This window comes from Callospermophilus lateralis, chromosome 1, assembly GCF_048772815.1.
Source record: "Callospermophilus lateralis isolate mCalLat2 chromosome 1, mCalLat2.hap1, whole genome shotgun sequence".
In the NCBI taxonomy this organism is placed as follows: Eukaryota; Metazoa; Chordata; class Mammalia; order Rodentia; family Sciuridae; genus Callospermophilus; species Callospermophilus lateralis.
Window position 1 is genome coordinate 56,654,101 of NC_135305.1, and position 16,236 is coordinate 56,670,336.

Here is a 16,236-nt window from a genome sequence, read left to right on the forward strand (position 1 = left end):
TACCCAAAGACCTTGCAAAACATTCCTTCCTCCCCACCCCCAGTATTTCCAAAATCTGTCTCCACACACTTAAATGAATTGCCCTATGATACCCTGCTTACTAAATCTAATGTTGAGTTCTCTTCAAAATCATCTCTTCCATTGTTTTCTAACAAAACATGGTCTGGCAAAGACCATGGAGAATGCTGATTCGTTATGTTCAGCATGTCTGCTTCCAAATTAAGGCTGCTTTGCAGATCTACAACTATTTACTATTCATTTCCATTACCTTTCATTACTCTTCCACTAGGTCTTTCATTGATAGGTTCTAATCTCAATATTTTGGATAGTCAGAAAACTTAACTTCACTCAGATTATCATTTAAGATCTTTCCTCTTGTTGACCACACAAAAGTAGCCCCTACCATGGTGCAGACCTTGGTTTAGTTAGGCTGAGAAAGATGTCAAAACTCAGATATTGCAATTCCATGCCAGCAAATCTACTTCAGAAAGTTTTGATTTCTTCTTTCACTCTTTCCAATAGTAGTCAAACATGGTTCATATCTATATTAATCAAAAAATATGTCTCTTCCTCTTAGAAGCTACTCATTTTTCTACTTTAACAGAGGAGATGACAAAGATGCTCACTCACAATTACATTTAGGACAATTGAAATTCTGAATAGTACTAGAACCCTTTACCATAGTCATAATTTGAGAGCTTATGTCTTTAATTATGATGTTAATTGTGTCAACATTCAGGGTGCTGAGAGAGGTTGTTTATTTCTTTCTTTGAAATGCTCCAGTGACTTTTCATAATAGCACTATGTTTAAGTAATCAAATAATTTATCTACCATGCTATATGAAGGAGTCTCTTACTGTCATTAATATCTTGTTATTATTAAGAATAAAGGTCAGCTTCTTGGTCTTTCCCTATATTAAATAAAAATGCCAGTTGATTCATTATAAGTAAAATTCCCATTAATTAAATCTGGTGCTGACCCCCAAAGTTCAAATATATTATGAAAATTACATTTTAAAACTAGCTCAGCTGTCATGCTATTAAGCCCCCAAATTAGAATTCTTCTGGAATTCTTTGTTTCACGCCAGGGTAAGCCAAAATTCTCTCTTTCTCTCCCATAGTTTATCTCCTCACACCACACAGGGAAGTGCACTGAGCCACACATTGCAACTCCAACTATATGCTCTGCTGTTTCCCCCCACCCCTCTCCCATTTAAAATTTTGCTCACTTGGAAAGGTTTCTGAGGTAAGTGCAATATATGACCTGGCCATCTGCATTCTTTGCTGGGTCATAGCATCAATCCAGAGAAAAGCAATAATTAACAAATAGGTGTTTTCATGTTAAGCACTTGATATTCCTCACTTTGGGTAGGCTTTTATTATATTTATTATTTATTTACAGACAAGTAAGCATCTTGTTAACATTTTTACAGAGAAAAGAGGCTTCTATTCAGATTTACAACTAGGCAAAACACTCCTAATAATGTATCATATGGGTTATATGGGACCTGTTATTTTTCACAGATCTTCACTTAAAATTTAGCTGTTATCAAAATTTTTGTTTTGACATTCACATTTATATATTTTACAACATTTCCTCAATTGTCAAATTCCTTGTCACACAACATATAAGAAAAAGAAACAGTTTCTAAAATTATTTCAACTCATTTGCTTGCAAGTTTGTCTTGGTAAAGAGAAAGTTATTATTTAAATTAAAATTTAAATCAACATATAAAATTATATACACCATAAGTGGAATGTGTTGTTAGATAATAAAAACTTCCCTCAATAGCAGAATTCATTCTTCCCTCTGTACCTGAGAGAATGTTTACAATGTTCTTGCAAAGTAAAAAGCTTTTTTCAGGACATTCTACAGCACTGAATTCAGGATGAATTAGCAGCTTTCTGAGGTAAGAATTTACTTCGCACACTGCTCAGCACTAGTCAGATGGTAAGGCCTGGGGCTTGTCCTGAACACTGAGTCCTCACTTGAGTAAATCCCAAGCTTGTACCCTCTTCAGAGCACCTCCATCAGCTCTCCTCACATAGCACACTCCATCTGAGCAGTTGGGGCAGGCTCCCTGCTACTCCAAGAGTACATCCGCACTAATGTTCAGTAAAAAAGAAATAAGAAAGTGAAGAAAAGACACACTCTTCTCCGGTTCTGATTGCTCCTGAAGTGCATAAGGAAATCCAACCTGGAACAGGTTCCTGCTCTGCATGAAAGAAAGCCTAATCTCTTGGTTCTTACATAAAACCACCATTTTGAATGCTGTAATATTTTCATGAGAAACTAAGTGATAAGGGAAATTTGTCTAAAGTCTGAGATATGATTATCTTTCAATATTATAATAAAGGTTATTACCTATACATAAGGAAAGCCTCTATTTGGGGAAAAGCTCCTCATAAATTAGGCTCTCATGTCACACCCATTGCCAATAAAGAATAGGGAAGAGTTCTTTCACTGCGGTCATTGCTGATACCACTGTGAAAGATAAGTATCATGATTTTCAAGGTACACAGCACTGTCTTCCCACTATAGTATGTAGGAAATTTTAAGATCACTCCTTCCTACCATTTTTCTTTGCCCCATTAGTCATTCTCTTTTTCATTCATTAACTCAACAAAAGTGTACTGGATATCTAGTGTGTGCCAGACAAACACATACACTATGATGTGCCAGGATACAGCAATAATAACAAGACAACAGCAACCATACCTACATTCACACAGAGCTTGCTTGCTATGAGCCAGGCACTAAGTATACACATTAGCTCACTTAATCCTTGCACTAATCTCCTGAAGTAGGTAAAGTTACAAGCCTATTTTCAGATGAACAACGTACATGCAGAAAGATTAATTCCCAGGTTGCCTAGTCAGTGTTAGATCCAGGCTTCAAACCTGTATCTTTTAACTCCATTGTCTATGCTCTTGACCTCGATGCCATATAAAGAAAAACGAGGACTTAGGGAACTTTCCGGGCACTGGGTAAGAAAGACATTAAACAAACACACAAACAGCCTGTAATTTCAAATGTTGATGAGATCAATAAGAGGAGGGTACTATGTGTGAGGATGGCATAACACTGCAGAGGCTCTTATTGCAGGCTAAGAAATGCAGTGATGATCTTTAGTGACTCTCACTTCACCTAATGACAACATTATAAATTTAAGAAAGTACTAGCTAAAAAAAAAATGGGGGGAAACAAAGACTGGGAGGAATTCACTAAACAATTTGGCCCTTAAGCCTTGCTATAAAGCCTTGCCATCTTGATGGTCCTTTTTTTGATATACTAAGAATGATGAGGAATCTGGAAAATGGAACCCATTCCTATTCTTATCTCTCTGAGAAAATCTATTCTTCATAAATGAGAGTAACTATCTCCTCATCTGCTGCCTTCCACCAGGAAATCCATGGTGTATTCAAAACCTTTAAAGTCTACCTGAATATTATCATATAAAATATATGATGGTATCATACATATGTATATATGTATATATAGAGAGAAGGAGGTGGAGGGATTTCTTTGGTCTAAAATCTTGAATACACAGGCTCCTCAAAACAATTCAAGGTATTGCTTACTGTTAGAAAAACAAGCAAAACATCTCTGTTATTTGGCAATGAATAGACTTGAAACAGACTGAAATATGTTTTAAAGAAAACAGGAGCATAGAAACAAAGGATCAAGTTCCCAGAAGGACAAAATTCTCTCTTTATCTTTATTTAAAAATAACACTCCCCACCATCAAAATAACCCTAGACTTTATTACTTTACTTGACCAATTACAGATCTACTTCTTTCTTACAGTGTCAAATCATGCAGAAAAAAAAACAAAAGTTTTCCTTGAGTTTTCTGATTATCTATCTGATAGACTTGGGATAGTTCTGTATCTCTGATTGTCATGATTTATTTCATGTATTATTTTTATGTCTTCTGTCCTTAAATCAGGCATGGTCTCAAAGGACAGGATTTTACCCAAAGGTAGTGTGACATATTTGCTCTTAGTTCTGTGTTTCCAAGCTTCTCTCTTCTGAGGTTGATAATGATTTAAAGAGGCAAGGGAGAGGGCAATGTGTTCTTAATGGTGGCAATAATTATATTTGTATCACATATCTAGATAGATAACCAACATCACTTCCAGGTCCAATAAATTAAGTAATTTTTCTGTTTCATCATTCAGAGTCATAAAAAAGAATAATTTTTGATGCTATATTGTCATAAGAAGGTCTCTGCAGCATTTAAATGTATCATTTCCTATAGGATTTTATATTTTACTTGACTGTGATTTATGATAATACCACATTAAAATGCTTAGGTAACTAAATATATAAGTTAATTACTTGACTTCTAATGAGGATTCAATAGTCTCTAGTAAGAACATGGTACATTAGGTCTCATCTTTCATATGTAGCAAATTAACTTGAGATTAGCCTAGGTAAACTATAAGCATGAGAAACCTATGTAATATTAAAGAGATATAGTCTAAAGGTTAGAGGTTCAATTTTCAAAGAAACTTCAGGACATTATGTCAAGTTTATTATTAGTGTTATGACATGAAAAATTTTAAAACCTGAAATCATATTAAACATGAAATTCTTCAGAAATGTCACATATACCTCATTTTTTAAAAATCTGTGCATATAATTGACTTTGATTTGCATTTGACCCATTATCATAATCCATTCTTCTTTTATTAATGTACTTCATTAATAAATAACTACAAGTAAACACTAAATAAATTGCAAATAAACATTTTTAAGAAGTATGCTACTTAAAGATATGGACTTCTCAAAAAGTAAGTGAATATCCTGATATCTTCTGTGATACAAAGTCTCTCATGTTTTATATGACATTGGAACTAGAATAGCATATTGATTTCAAGTATCTGAAAACAAGACAATATATTTCATTATCCAGCATAAATGATTTTTATATGCACTATTTCAGGAGAAGGAAAGAAAAAATGATAATGATTACAGTTTGTACTAATTTCATTTCCAAAGACCATCTTCTTTCTTTCCTTTTATTTAAATATATGGGTTTAGAATATTAAGCCTCATAAAAATAAAATACTTAATAATGTATTATTGGGAAATCACCTAAAAATTACTTTCAGAGTAATTTGAAAACAATCTAATTTGAATCACCAGTCTAAATAGGTCATTTAACTTAGAAAAATTAAAATTAGCTGTGCAGGGTCAATTCTTTTCCTAAAACATCTGCATCCTGTTTGTCCTATTCAAAGTCAAACCAGAGCTGTCAAGAACAACCATAATATACAAATTTATTCCAAATCTCAGAGTTAATTTGCTCCAGAAATATCTATAAAAGTTAATATTATATATAGGGGGGAACCAAAATGAGGGAGTTCTTCAAGAAGTTGGGGTAGAGGGACAGAAGGAGAAGGTGAACTCTTGTATTTCAGGAAGGTGATAGCATGTGGGAGGGGGATAGGCCTCAGCTGGTGCTCATTTCTTGTTTTCCACATATATACTTTCACAGTAAATGCAAGTCAAAATCAGTCAAGACACATATAAAACAAAACAAACATTTCCGTGCAAGTTTAGTCTTCCACAAGCTTTTCTTATATCAAACTAAAGATATATGATCATGAAACTTAATGTTATTTACCACCTTTAAGGATTTAATCAACTTATGACATTCTGATAAACTTGGGAATTAAATCCCTACTTCCCAGAAAATCTTCTCAGAAATAAACAACAAAATATTGAACTAAGATCCTTTAAGAATTAGGACAATGAAATAAAACTAAAAACAAATGAGAAACTTTGGCTGCTTGAGGCGTTCAATATTCCTTCACAACCAAATCACTCATAAAAACAAAAGGACCTCAACAATGTCGGAACACTAAGGTGTCAAGGATCCAAGGACCCTTGACTTTAGAAGGAAGGACACACAAGGTAGCTGACAGAGAATGGCATCAGGGGAGCTACAATAGCAGTCAGTTTTGTTTCAGGACTCTTCAAAACCATCAGGAAATTCATTTCTTCTTCTTTCTGGTTTAAAAGTAACTTTGATGCTCAGATGCAAAAAAAAAAAAAAAAAAAAAAAAAAAGTACTTTTATATTCACCAGCTGGCAACAACCTATCTACAAGCAGAGTGATCAGAGATGCTAATGAAACAGGTTTTCTATTTGCCCACTTCCCTAACACCACTTTCTCAAAATGAGATTTTGAGAAATCTTGATTCCCGCAAGACGTCTGTTTAAAGATGAAATGGAAGGACCTTTGCTCTGACAAGGAGGCAAACTGAAGACTTAGCATTGGGGAATTGCTAAGGAACACTCTAAGTTACATTTTTCTTAAAAGGATGAAGCCCAAGACAATTAGGATTTACTCATCTCCAGATGGATGATAAAATATTTATAATTGCCCAGGACAGAAAAACAATTTCACTCCAACTCCCCACAAAAAACACACACACACACACACACACACAATGAAGCACAATAGTCACAGAGAGGGTCAGAGCTTGCTCCTTCCTCTACAAGGTCTCCAGAGCCGCTTTTCACCTCCCTGTGCCAGTTCCTCCGCGCGCCCCACCACCACCATCTAGCCCAACCTCTCTAAGCTGCCACTTCGCCGCACCCCCTCTCCCCCCTGTCCCGTAATCTTTAGTTCTGAGCCGACTCAGCCCAGCCACCACTCTGCCTCCAGCGCGCCCCTCTGGGTGGCGTCCCTCGCACTTGGGAGGTTCTCGAAAGCCTCCGAACTGGTGCTAGTGCCCGGGCTGGGGAACCCCGGGGGTTCCGGCCTTTTAGGGCTCCTTCCCCACACTCCTCAGTCCGAGAGGATTAAGTTGTCTAGTATCCCACGGCGCGCACAGCCCCCACCCCTCCCAGTCCAGCCCCTCCCGGGCTTGAACGCCCAGGGGTCCCTCGCCTCCGCGGAGGTGAGCGTGCACTCACCAGAGGTGAGCTGCATCCAGGCACATATCTTGTACACGGTGGCCGTGTTGCAGAAGAAGAAGAGGGTAAAGCAAACGATGCATGCGATGATGAGCATCATGGAGAGGCCGATGAAGAAGGAGGCGGCTTTGAAGGCGCCCGAGGGCAACGTGGAGAAGTCCGTGAAGCTGCCCCTGCAGGTCAGCTCCCGGGAGAAGCCGTTGCCGATGCAGTAGTGGAAGAGCCCGAAATAGCCGGCTTGCGGGGTGTCCACGCCGTCACCGATCCAGTAGGGCTGGATGAAGCACACCACGTTGACGATGGCAAAGCAGATGGTGAAGATGGCCCACAGCACGCCGATGGCCCGCGAGTTCCGCACATAGTTGGTGTGGTACAGCTTGGCAGCCTCCTGAGCCGGGAGCATCGCGGCGGCGGCGGCGGCAGCGGCGGCGGCTCCGGGCATTCTCCCCCTCCTCCTCCGCCTCCCGGTCCTCCGCCTCCCCCCGCCTCTCTGCGCGCAGGAGACACACTCACGGAGCCGCGCGCGCTGCAACTCCCCTGCCTCCGCCTCAGCCCAACAGCACCAGTTCCAGAGTCTGCATCCTCGCTCCCGGAAGGAGGGCGGGGGAGCTCGGAGCACCCCTCCGGCTCGCCTGGCACAGCCTCCCGGCCCCCCTCCCTCCCTCCCTCCTGGCCCGGGCTCCAGCCCTCCTCACCACTCTCCACCCTTCTTCCCGCCGCTGCCGCTGCAGCTGCAGCAGCTGAAGGCGGCAAATCCCGCACGCCCCCCCCCCCCCCCGCTTGGTTCCCAGTCTCTGGCTGGGCCCACGCTGCCAGTGCCCAGGGCGCAGAGAACCGCGGGGACCCTGGAACGCCCCTTAAGTGGCGGGCGCAAACCAGAGAAGCGGGCCTGGAGTTTGGGGAGCGGGCATAATCTAATGATGGGGACCGGAGCACCCACGGGAATCCCAGAAACACCTCCGGGATCCCCGCTGGTGTTAGGGGCTGGGCTCAAGAGACTGATTCTGGGAACATTTCATCGCCGCACAGCAACGTGCTTAGACCTCTGCTTCTTTTAGCGAGGGGCAACGCGGCAGGTGCAAGCGAGAAATACCAAGGGAAAGGAGACATACTGCCCCCCAGAGACTTCTCTGTTACTACCACAGAACTGCCCACACCACTCCCCCACCCGTGCTAACTCCTCAGTACTTCAGGTAGACAGGTAGAGACAGAAGTTGAGCAGGAGTCCCATAATCAATCACGTAAAAAGACAAACCTCAAGGTGGTTTCCTTATCTTATGCAGCCAAATGAACTATGGCCAATTGATGATATAGATTGTCTTTACCTCAAAACCTTCCCGTATATGGGGCTTGTGTGGGCACGGAAGTGAAAACATCGGGTAGTTTGGCCAGTGTTCCATTGATTACACAAACATTCATTGACAGTTGCCATGTGCCAAGGATACAATAAGGATGGCCAACAGATGATGTTTTAATTGTCTAGGTATCCCCACTTCCCCCACAACCCAAAGCTTCAGTTAACCAGAGTCGTTTTTCAGGGCACTTTCCCCTGAATTATCCATATATGACATTACATCCATGGAGCATTGCTGTTTTATGTCTGTGCCTTGTGCTGTTTCCTTTGCTTATTTCAGGCCCCCTGCCTTTTCCAGGCTTTCAATTGCTCTTTTTAGTCCCTTCACTTCTCTATTTTTTTTTTTTGGAGGGGGGGGGCTATTTTTGTTGTTGTTGTTCCTTCTGACTCTGATATAAAGAAGCATGTAAACCCCGTTTAAGCAGTAAAGCCAGATTCCTCAATAGTAGGAACAGATTTTGGCAATAAACCATTTTGAACCATATGACCACTGAATAAGTAAAAATGTGAGAACTCTGATAGAATTTGATCTCTAATTCTATACTCAGTTGGCTATGTAAATGACTAGTCAATGGAAGAAGAGTCATACCGTAAATGATCAAGTTTCGTCATGCTCTTCATTTGAGAACCTGAAGATTTGAGATTGCATGGGGAGACAGAGGCAGAGGGTGAAACTTGGGATATGGGACACACAAAAGATAATAAAGGGCCTACTACTGCAACTGGGAAAAAATTTGAAACTGTAAGTGTGCAAAACTTATTCAACTTTTCCTGGGCAAGGAATTCAGGTATCACAATTCAAGTCCATCAGACAGAATGACCATGGAACATGAAAGTTTAGACCAATAAGAATTTCTAGGAAGTGTGGTTGTAGATGCTCAGAAAAGCTTTTAAAATATCAGAGGCATTTGGGGGAGGTAAGGAAGACGACCTAAATTTGGCCAGCTCAATATAACACTTGCAGTCTTTAAAAATATAATTTGTGATGCTGCATCATCAATGCATTGGTAACTGTGGCGGGTCAAAACTTCTGTTAGGTTTAATTTTTCTTAACTCCCCTAAGGCTGTTGGAAAATCAGAAAATTTTTAACATAGGTGGGGGAAGAGAAAAGGTTAGGGTAATCAGATTTATGGGTCCATTTGGCAGGCCATATGTCCCAGGGGCAGAGAAGGCTTTAAGGCGAGAACTAGCAGTAATTTCTAATGACTCTCCCAAGCCCTCAAATTCCCTGAACCTCCTTGTATAAAGTAGATCTTCTTTAAAATCAATGCCTTAAAAAATTCTTATTGTTCCTAGGGGAGGTGGTTGAGATGGGATGTTGCTGAGAAGGGAAGGCTGAGAATCAAAATGCTTGGTTTAGACCTCAATGCTTAAATTGCCTTCACAGGACAAAGAAAAGACTGGTGAGTGACTCAGATTCAAAGGTTGTGATTCAAAGAGCTTTTCTATTTAAGTCATTCCCAAGGAGAGTCCTATTCTTATTCCAGGATTGGAATTGCCTCTGGTTTTGTGCTCAGAATCATTATACCAAGGGGCATATTCAAGGTGTCCACTCTTGTGGACTAGGAACATTCTAGTATCCAGTGCTTTGCTTATCTAAAGTGCTCATATGGATTTTGTCCTTGCTCTGCCAATGGCCTTTCTCTCCACATCCACCCTGCCTGCACCACAACAGATTTGCAGGTTGAAGGAGGAACTAGGGGTGAGTTTCCTTCATTATTGAGGAACTAGGGGTGAGTTTCAATGCCTGCAAACTCTTGACTTGCCATCAAGAAGTACAGATTGTCCACACCTTTCAAATTCCTCTGTCACCATCCAAACTTTGTCCTTAGCAACCGTGAGTCCGAGAGGTAAGACCACTTCCACCTTAAATCTAAAACTTTTGCCTTGCACCACCTAGACTTTAGAGTTCAGACAGCTGAGCTTCTGGGTAACTCGTCACATTCATCAAAACTATGAGACCAGGAAAGCTGTTTGGGGGAGGAGGAAATAATAAAACTAGACTGATTCATGCTAAGAAGTTGCTATTGATAGAAAAGTATTTTGAAACTATACCATGATTCATGTGTGCTAAATAACTAATAGAAGTCAGTGTCATCGACAGCATGGAATTAGAAACACTGAACACTCAAATCTCAAGCTTTACTGTTGACAACGATTTTCTCTTGCTGCCACCATGGGTCAGTAATGAGATCTACTCTTTCACAAACTGTGTCTCGCAGATTGTTAGGAAGAATAGTTGGACTATGTAACATGCTTTAAAAAGAAAAGGAAGATGCTGGGTGAGGAAAAGAGCTTAATGTTTAATCCCAAACTAATCTGGGACAGTATGAGAGGGTGCAAAAGCCTTGGAGAGCAAGAGACTTGGGATTCAGACCCAGTACCATTTTTACCTGATCATTTTTACCAAGACCTAAAGGAGATATATAAGATTATGGCAAAACAGACTTTTATTTAATATTGAAAACCTTCTCTGAAATTGCATAGGTATAATTTTGCAATCGATAGATGCTTAGAATTTTCAGATGAGTCATTGCTGTGACCTTGATAACAGAAAGAGGATTTCTAAACTCTGTTACTTAACTGATGTTTAGGGGTATTACCAAGGTCACTATTAGATCTCACTCAAGAATACAAAGATTCTCCATGTCTTTCTTTAATTGAGAAAATTTTCAGTCATTCTGTCTTCAAATATTGACCTTTATTATTCTATCTGCCCTCTTTTTTACCCTGCTCTGCATTTAGGGTTAATTCCTTTTTATATATATCTTTGATTTTTGTAAGTTCTTTCTTTGAATGTGTTCCTAAGAATATTTAACCTATTACAATTTTAGAATTTAATCTGCTAAATGTAATTGTAATATTAATAAACACAGTATTTTATTTGCATGATAAAAAAGAATACAACGATTCTAATAATGAAGATTTTTCACTCACTAAGTGTTTCCCTTTGCTCCCCTTCCCCCTTAGTTTTCTTTCCGGGCTTTTCAGAAATCAGAAATCACCTCTTAGTAAATCAATCACTGAATTAGCAGAGGTAATCAGATGGCTTGAGTGTTTCAACAATCCATGCAAATCAAGATTGAATTGATCAAAAGATTTTGAATTCATTGCCCTTTGGTCTATATCACTTTACAATGACATGTGAAGCTCCAAACAGAGAGGGATATTGGAAATAGGAATGTCAGTCATTCTCCTTCTCTTTTCTCCCCCTTTGAATTGGATTCTCTGTGACTAATCCATTTTATAAGTGTTTTTCATTTTTCCACAACCCAATTAAGAGCAAAAGTTGTTTTCTCATAAGCTGAACACCTCCATAGCTTATACTAAATGAACCATTTCACTTTAATGTTTTTAAGCCCTTGATTTCATTATGATTCTGTCTGAAGATAGGTAATGACTTCTATTAAATAAAATAATATAGAATATCTTGAAACGTGATTTTCCTAAAACAAAGTCTGTCATGGAGCCATATTGCATTACAACTTAAATTTGGGTTAGGATTTTCTATTCTCTATTAATCTAGCATTATTTGGTCTTTCTGATCTTAAAAAAAATCTATAACTTATTCTGAAAATGCTTCATGGAGTTTCCCACTGAAGGTACAACTTGATTGAAAATCGATACCTTTGATTTGGAACATCTACACTTAGACCTTCAATTGGGGCTTCATATAGGCATTATTTGGATTCTCTGCTAAGGGCATCTTTTTCTACAAAACTAGTCTTTCCTACTTAGCAATTTCTTGTGTCTCTCAAATTTCAGGTTCAGCCTTTTTGAGAATATACCCAACTCACATAGCTATGTTTTATGTTTTATAATCCTAACATCCTCTAAATGTAGAAACCCTGTCCAGATGTTTTTGCTTATTGCCATACCAAAATATATTGTTGATAATTCAGTGCTTTTGTTGTGCAAGAACATTTTCATGACTATATCAGTCAGATCTTGCTGCAGAAGCAACTCAAACTATATCATTGGCTTATAACATCAATGATTCACTTTTATCTATACGATATGATGGTTGCTGGTTGGCTATGGTCCTCTACTCTAGGCAGTAGATCTCAATGCAGAGCTTGTCTTCTCATTCTGAGGTCCAAGATGAAGAAGTTCCTATTTGGGTCATAATGTTTAATGGCAGAGAACATATGTGTAAAAGGCTCAGAAAACTTATAAAATTATATAAAACTTTGGTTGAAATATAGTATATAGCATGGTATATCATTTTACATTAGCCAAAGCATGTCATATGAAGAAGCTAAAAGTAAATGTGATGGGGATGTATAATCCTCTTACAGGAAAGAACTGAAGGAAAAATTAAGAAATGACTTTTAAAAATTCATCTTCCTCCTTGATAAAATTATAATATCAACTTACTTTACAAATATTTCCTAAAACTCTATATGCATTTTTTTTTGTTTAAGGCTATGTTTTGAATGACTATTATATACCACTGATTCTTTTATTGAAGAATGTGTTCCTTTTTTAATGTAAAAATTCACAGCATTGGGTGGGGAGGGAAGCCAAATAGAAGTTAAGTTCACAATGCATTTCTTCACTCTAAAATATTCAAACTTGATGTATGATTCTGCCTGTTAAAGTGTAAATTATTTTTTTAAATGGCATTTAATTTCAAAATGGATAAAAAATGTCATATTACAAATTCTTAGCACTAACCTACAGTATATTCCAAACATAAGCATAAATAATCTTAAAGAAAAAAATCTAGTGGACCTACAAAGTTATTATTGTAATGCTACTTAAATGTATGGGCTAAAAATTAAAAACATAAAACTTTATTTAATCAACTTTCAGTCATGGCAGCATGAAGAACTAAATGAATCATCTCCCCTAAAATGAGTTAAAATGAATAAAATTGTCAAAACTGTCATTTTCAGGTTCCAAAGAATAACTAAAAATACACAACAAATTGATTGTTTATTTATGAAGAATTATTGGAGTTTACATAAGAAAAGTAGGACTCTATGGTTTTTTGCCTTCAGTGACTCCCTTTATATCTACCCTAATCTCAATCAGCATATTAGTTTTAGTTGGGCAGCAGTGAAAACCAGAAGCTTCTGTCAGAAAGGGAAAACTTAGATTGGTTCAACCCCAAAACATTCTCAATGAAAGTAACAAGCTCATGGCAAATTGGCATGGAAAATCCAAAGTTTTGCTATCCTGAGTTCTCAGATAAGACAAGTAATAACTAGTCAGAAATGTAATGGGGATGCACTGGAAATGATAAAACCATAAAAATGCAAGATAAGCTTTCCACTTATCTCTGAACAACTGAGAAATGACAATGCATATTCAGGAGACAAAAAGAAGGATTGGGTAGTGCAAAGTAAATCCTGAGGAAGATGAGAAATGCCTGAATCCATTGTCAAAAATGAAAGCCTTACAGGTTTGATGTATTTAGCAAAATCTCTACCTAAGTCATTTTCTGACCTCTAAACTATGCAGACTCAGGGAAAACCATTAGGAAAGCAGGCTATAAATATAAATGTAATAGTAATAACTCAAAAAATAAACTTGAGAAGAGACATTAGCAGCCACATATAATAAGGAAGATAGAATCTATAGATAAAGCATATGAAAATTACTGAAAAATTCTTCAGAAGAGAAAATCAGAATCTACAGTTGCTATCATTTATTATCTAAAATGTTCAGTTTTCAACAAGAATTTATGAGACATGCAAATATGAAACCAAACCAAAAAAAAAATGAAAACAGAAAATTGTCACCCTTACTCAGGAAAAAAAAATGATTCAGTGGATATTGATCCTGCATTGGCCCAGTCATTTATCTTAGCAAACAAAACTTTGAAGCAATATTTAAAATATATTTTCAAAATGAAAGAAAACTATGTTAAAGACTTGAAAGAAAGCATGAAAATTGTTACTCCCACAAATAGAGAATCTCAATAGAGGAAATACAAAATAGAACCAAATGGAAACTCTAGAGTTGAAAAGTACAATAGCTGAAATGAAAAATGAACCAGATGGGCTTAATAGAAAATTCTATATGATAAAATAAAGCACCAGTGAACTTGAAGATAAATAATTGAAAATTTCCAATTAGTAAAACAGTGAAGTAAAAAAAAAAGTCTTATAGACCCATTATACAATACCAACAATCAATGAACACATAATGAGAGTCTCATAAAGTTTAACCCAAGAAATAATGGCTGAAACTTTCCACATTTGATAAAAAATCATTAATCTACAAACACAAGAAGGTCAACGAATCCCATGTAGGATATGCAAAAGAGATTCACACTTAGATATATCATAGTTAAACCCCTACAGTCAAAGATGAGGAGAAAAAAACTTGAAGGCAGGGATAAAAAACAAATCCAATTTATAGAAATACAGAACACCAACATGATTATCAGCTAACTTCTTATTACAAACAGTGTAGCCCAGAAGGCATTGGGATGACATATTCATAGTGCTGAAAGAAAAACTATAAACTAAAAATTCTATATCCAGGAAAATTATCTTTCAAAACTGAATATCAATTAGCCAATTTTAAAAAGGAACAATCTATATTGACAAGGAAGAACCTGGATGGATCTCTAGATGATTATGCTAAGTGAGAAAAAAATCCTGGAAGGTTATATATTGTAGGATATTTTTATAAAACATTGTTTAAATGACAGAATTATAAGAAATGGGAAATGAATTAACAGCTATCAAGAGTTAAGAAGTGGGTGAGGACAGGAGGGTATGATTATAAAAGGATAAAATGTAAGATGTCCTTGTTTTGATGGAAATACTTAGTATCTTGACTGTATCAATGTCAGTATTCTACATATCAATGCTATGATACTATAGTTCTGTAGAGTGTTGATAGTTGGGGGAAACTGGGTAAATAATACACAGAAAGCTGGGTAAAAAATACACAGGAATCTTTCCATAAATAATTACATGCAAATCTATAATTATATCAAGACAGAAAATTTAGTGATAGAATTATATGTAAAAAACAAGCATTGTAACATTAGAAAAGTATGAATGGACTGAACACACCAATTAAAATACAGAGATTGTTAGAGAATCCAGAAACTGGCATTAAAACAATCTAAATATCCATCAAGTGGTAATAGATTTAAAAATGTGTTTAATTTGTACAATGAAATTTCTCTAGTATCAGTAATGAAAAAGTGATACAAAGCATTACGCTAAGTGAAAGAGGCCAGACAATCCATTTATAAGAAATTTCTAAAAAATGAAAAAATGTCTATAGAGACAGTGGGTCAATGTATGCTTGCAGCTGAAAGTTGGAGCACAGATTAAATTCCAGAGGGCACAACAGAACTTTTAGGGGAAATGAAAATGTCCTAAAATTGGTTTGTGATGATGGTTGCACAGTTGTGTATATTTGCTAAGAAATCATTGAGCTGAACTTATAAAGGTTAAATTTTATGTCATATAAGTTATACATCAATGAAACTGTTTACAAAATTAAAGTTAACTAAAGTTTATATGGCTTATAAAACTTATTTGTAAAGTTATCAACCCAAAGAAAGTTAAAAATTAAGTACAAATCAAATTACTAAACTAATAAGATTCAAGTTAAAATTTCCAGAGTATAACTGAGAAAGTTAAAGATAACATCTAATGAAAATCTTTCTATTGCCTATTACTTTTTCATTTATATTAATGGTGCAAGTTAATATCATAAAGACAAGACCAACTAAATAAATCTTTCCTTTCTGTTAATTTGTCGTTAGATGATCTGACACAGAATTTTTTAGAGGCTGCAATGTCTAGACCACAATGTACTCCTTGATAACTTAATTCTCTCACCATTTTTTTTCCTTCAAACTACCAGAAAACTTTGCTTTGCACAGTTGCACCATAATATGCTTTGGCTTTTACTTTTACTTTGGCTTTTAGAAGAATGTAAGCTCCATAGCAACAGAACTTTTTCTTATTTGGTCTAT

At 37.1% G+C, this 16,236-nt stretch overlaps 1 protein-coding gene across 1 annotated transcript in view; it reads right to left on the minus strand.

The window, feature by feature from the left end:
• Lhfpl3 (LHFPL tetraspan subfamily member 3) overlaps positions 1–7,372 on the minus strand; it is a 513,012-nt gene extending 505,640 nt beyond the window's left edge. The window contains exon 1 of the mRNA XM_076862427.1: positions 6,931–7,372. Within this exon, the coding sequence (XP_076718542.1) occupies positions 6,931–7,372 (442 nt within the window). The remainder of the gene's footprint in view (positions 1–6,930) is intronic.
• Between the last annotated feature and the right edge of the window lie 8,864 nt (positions 7,373–16,236).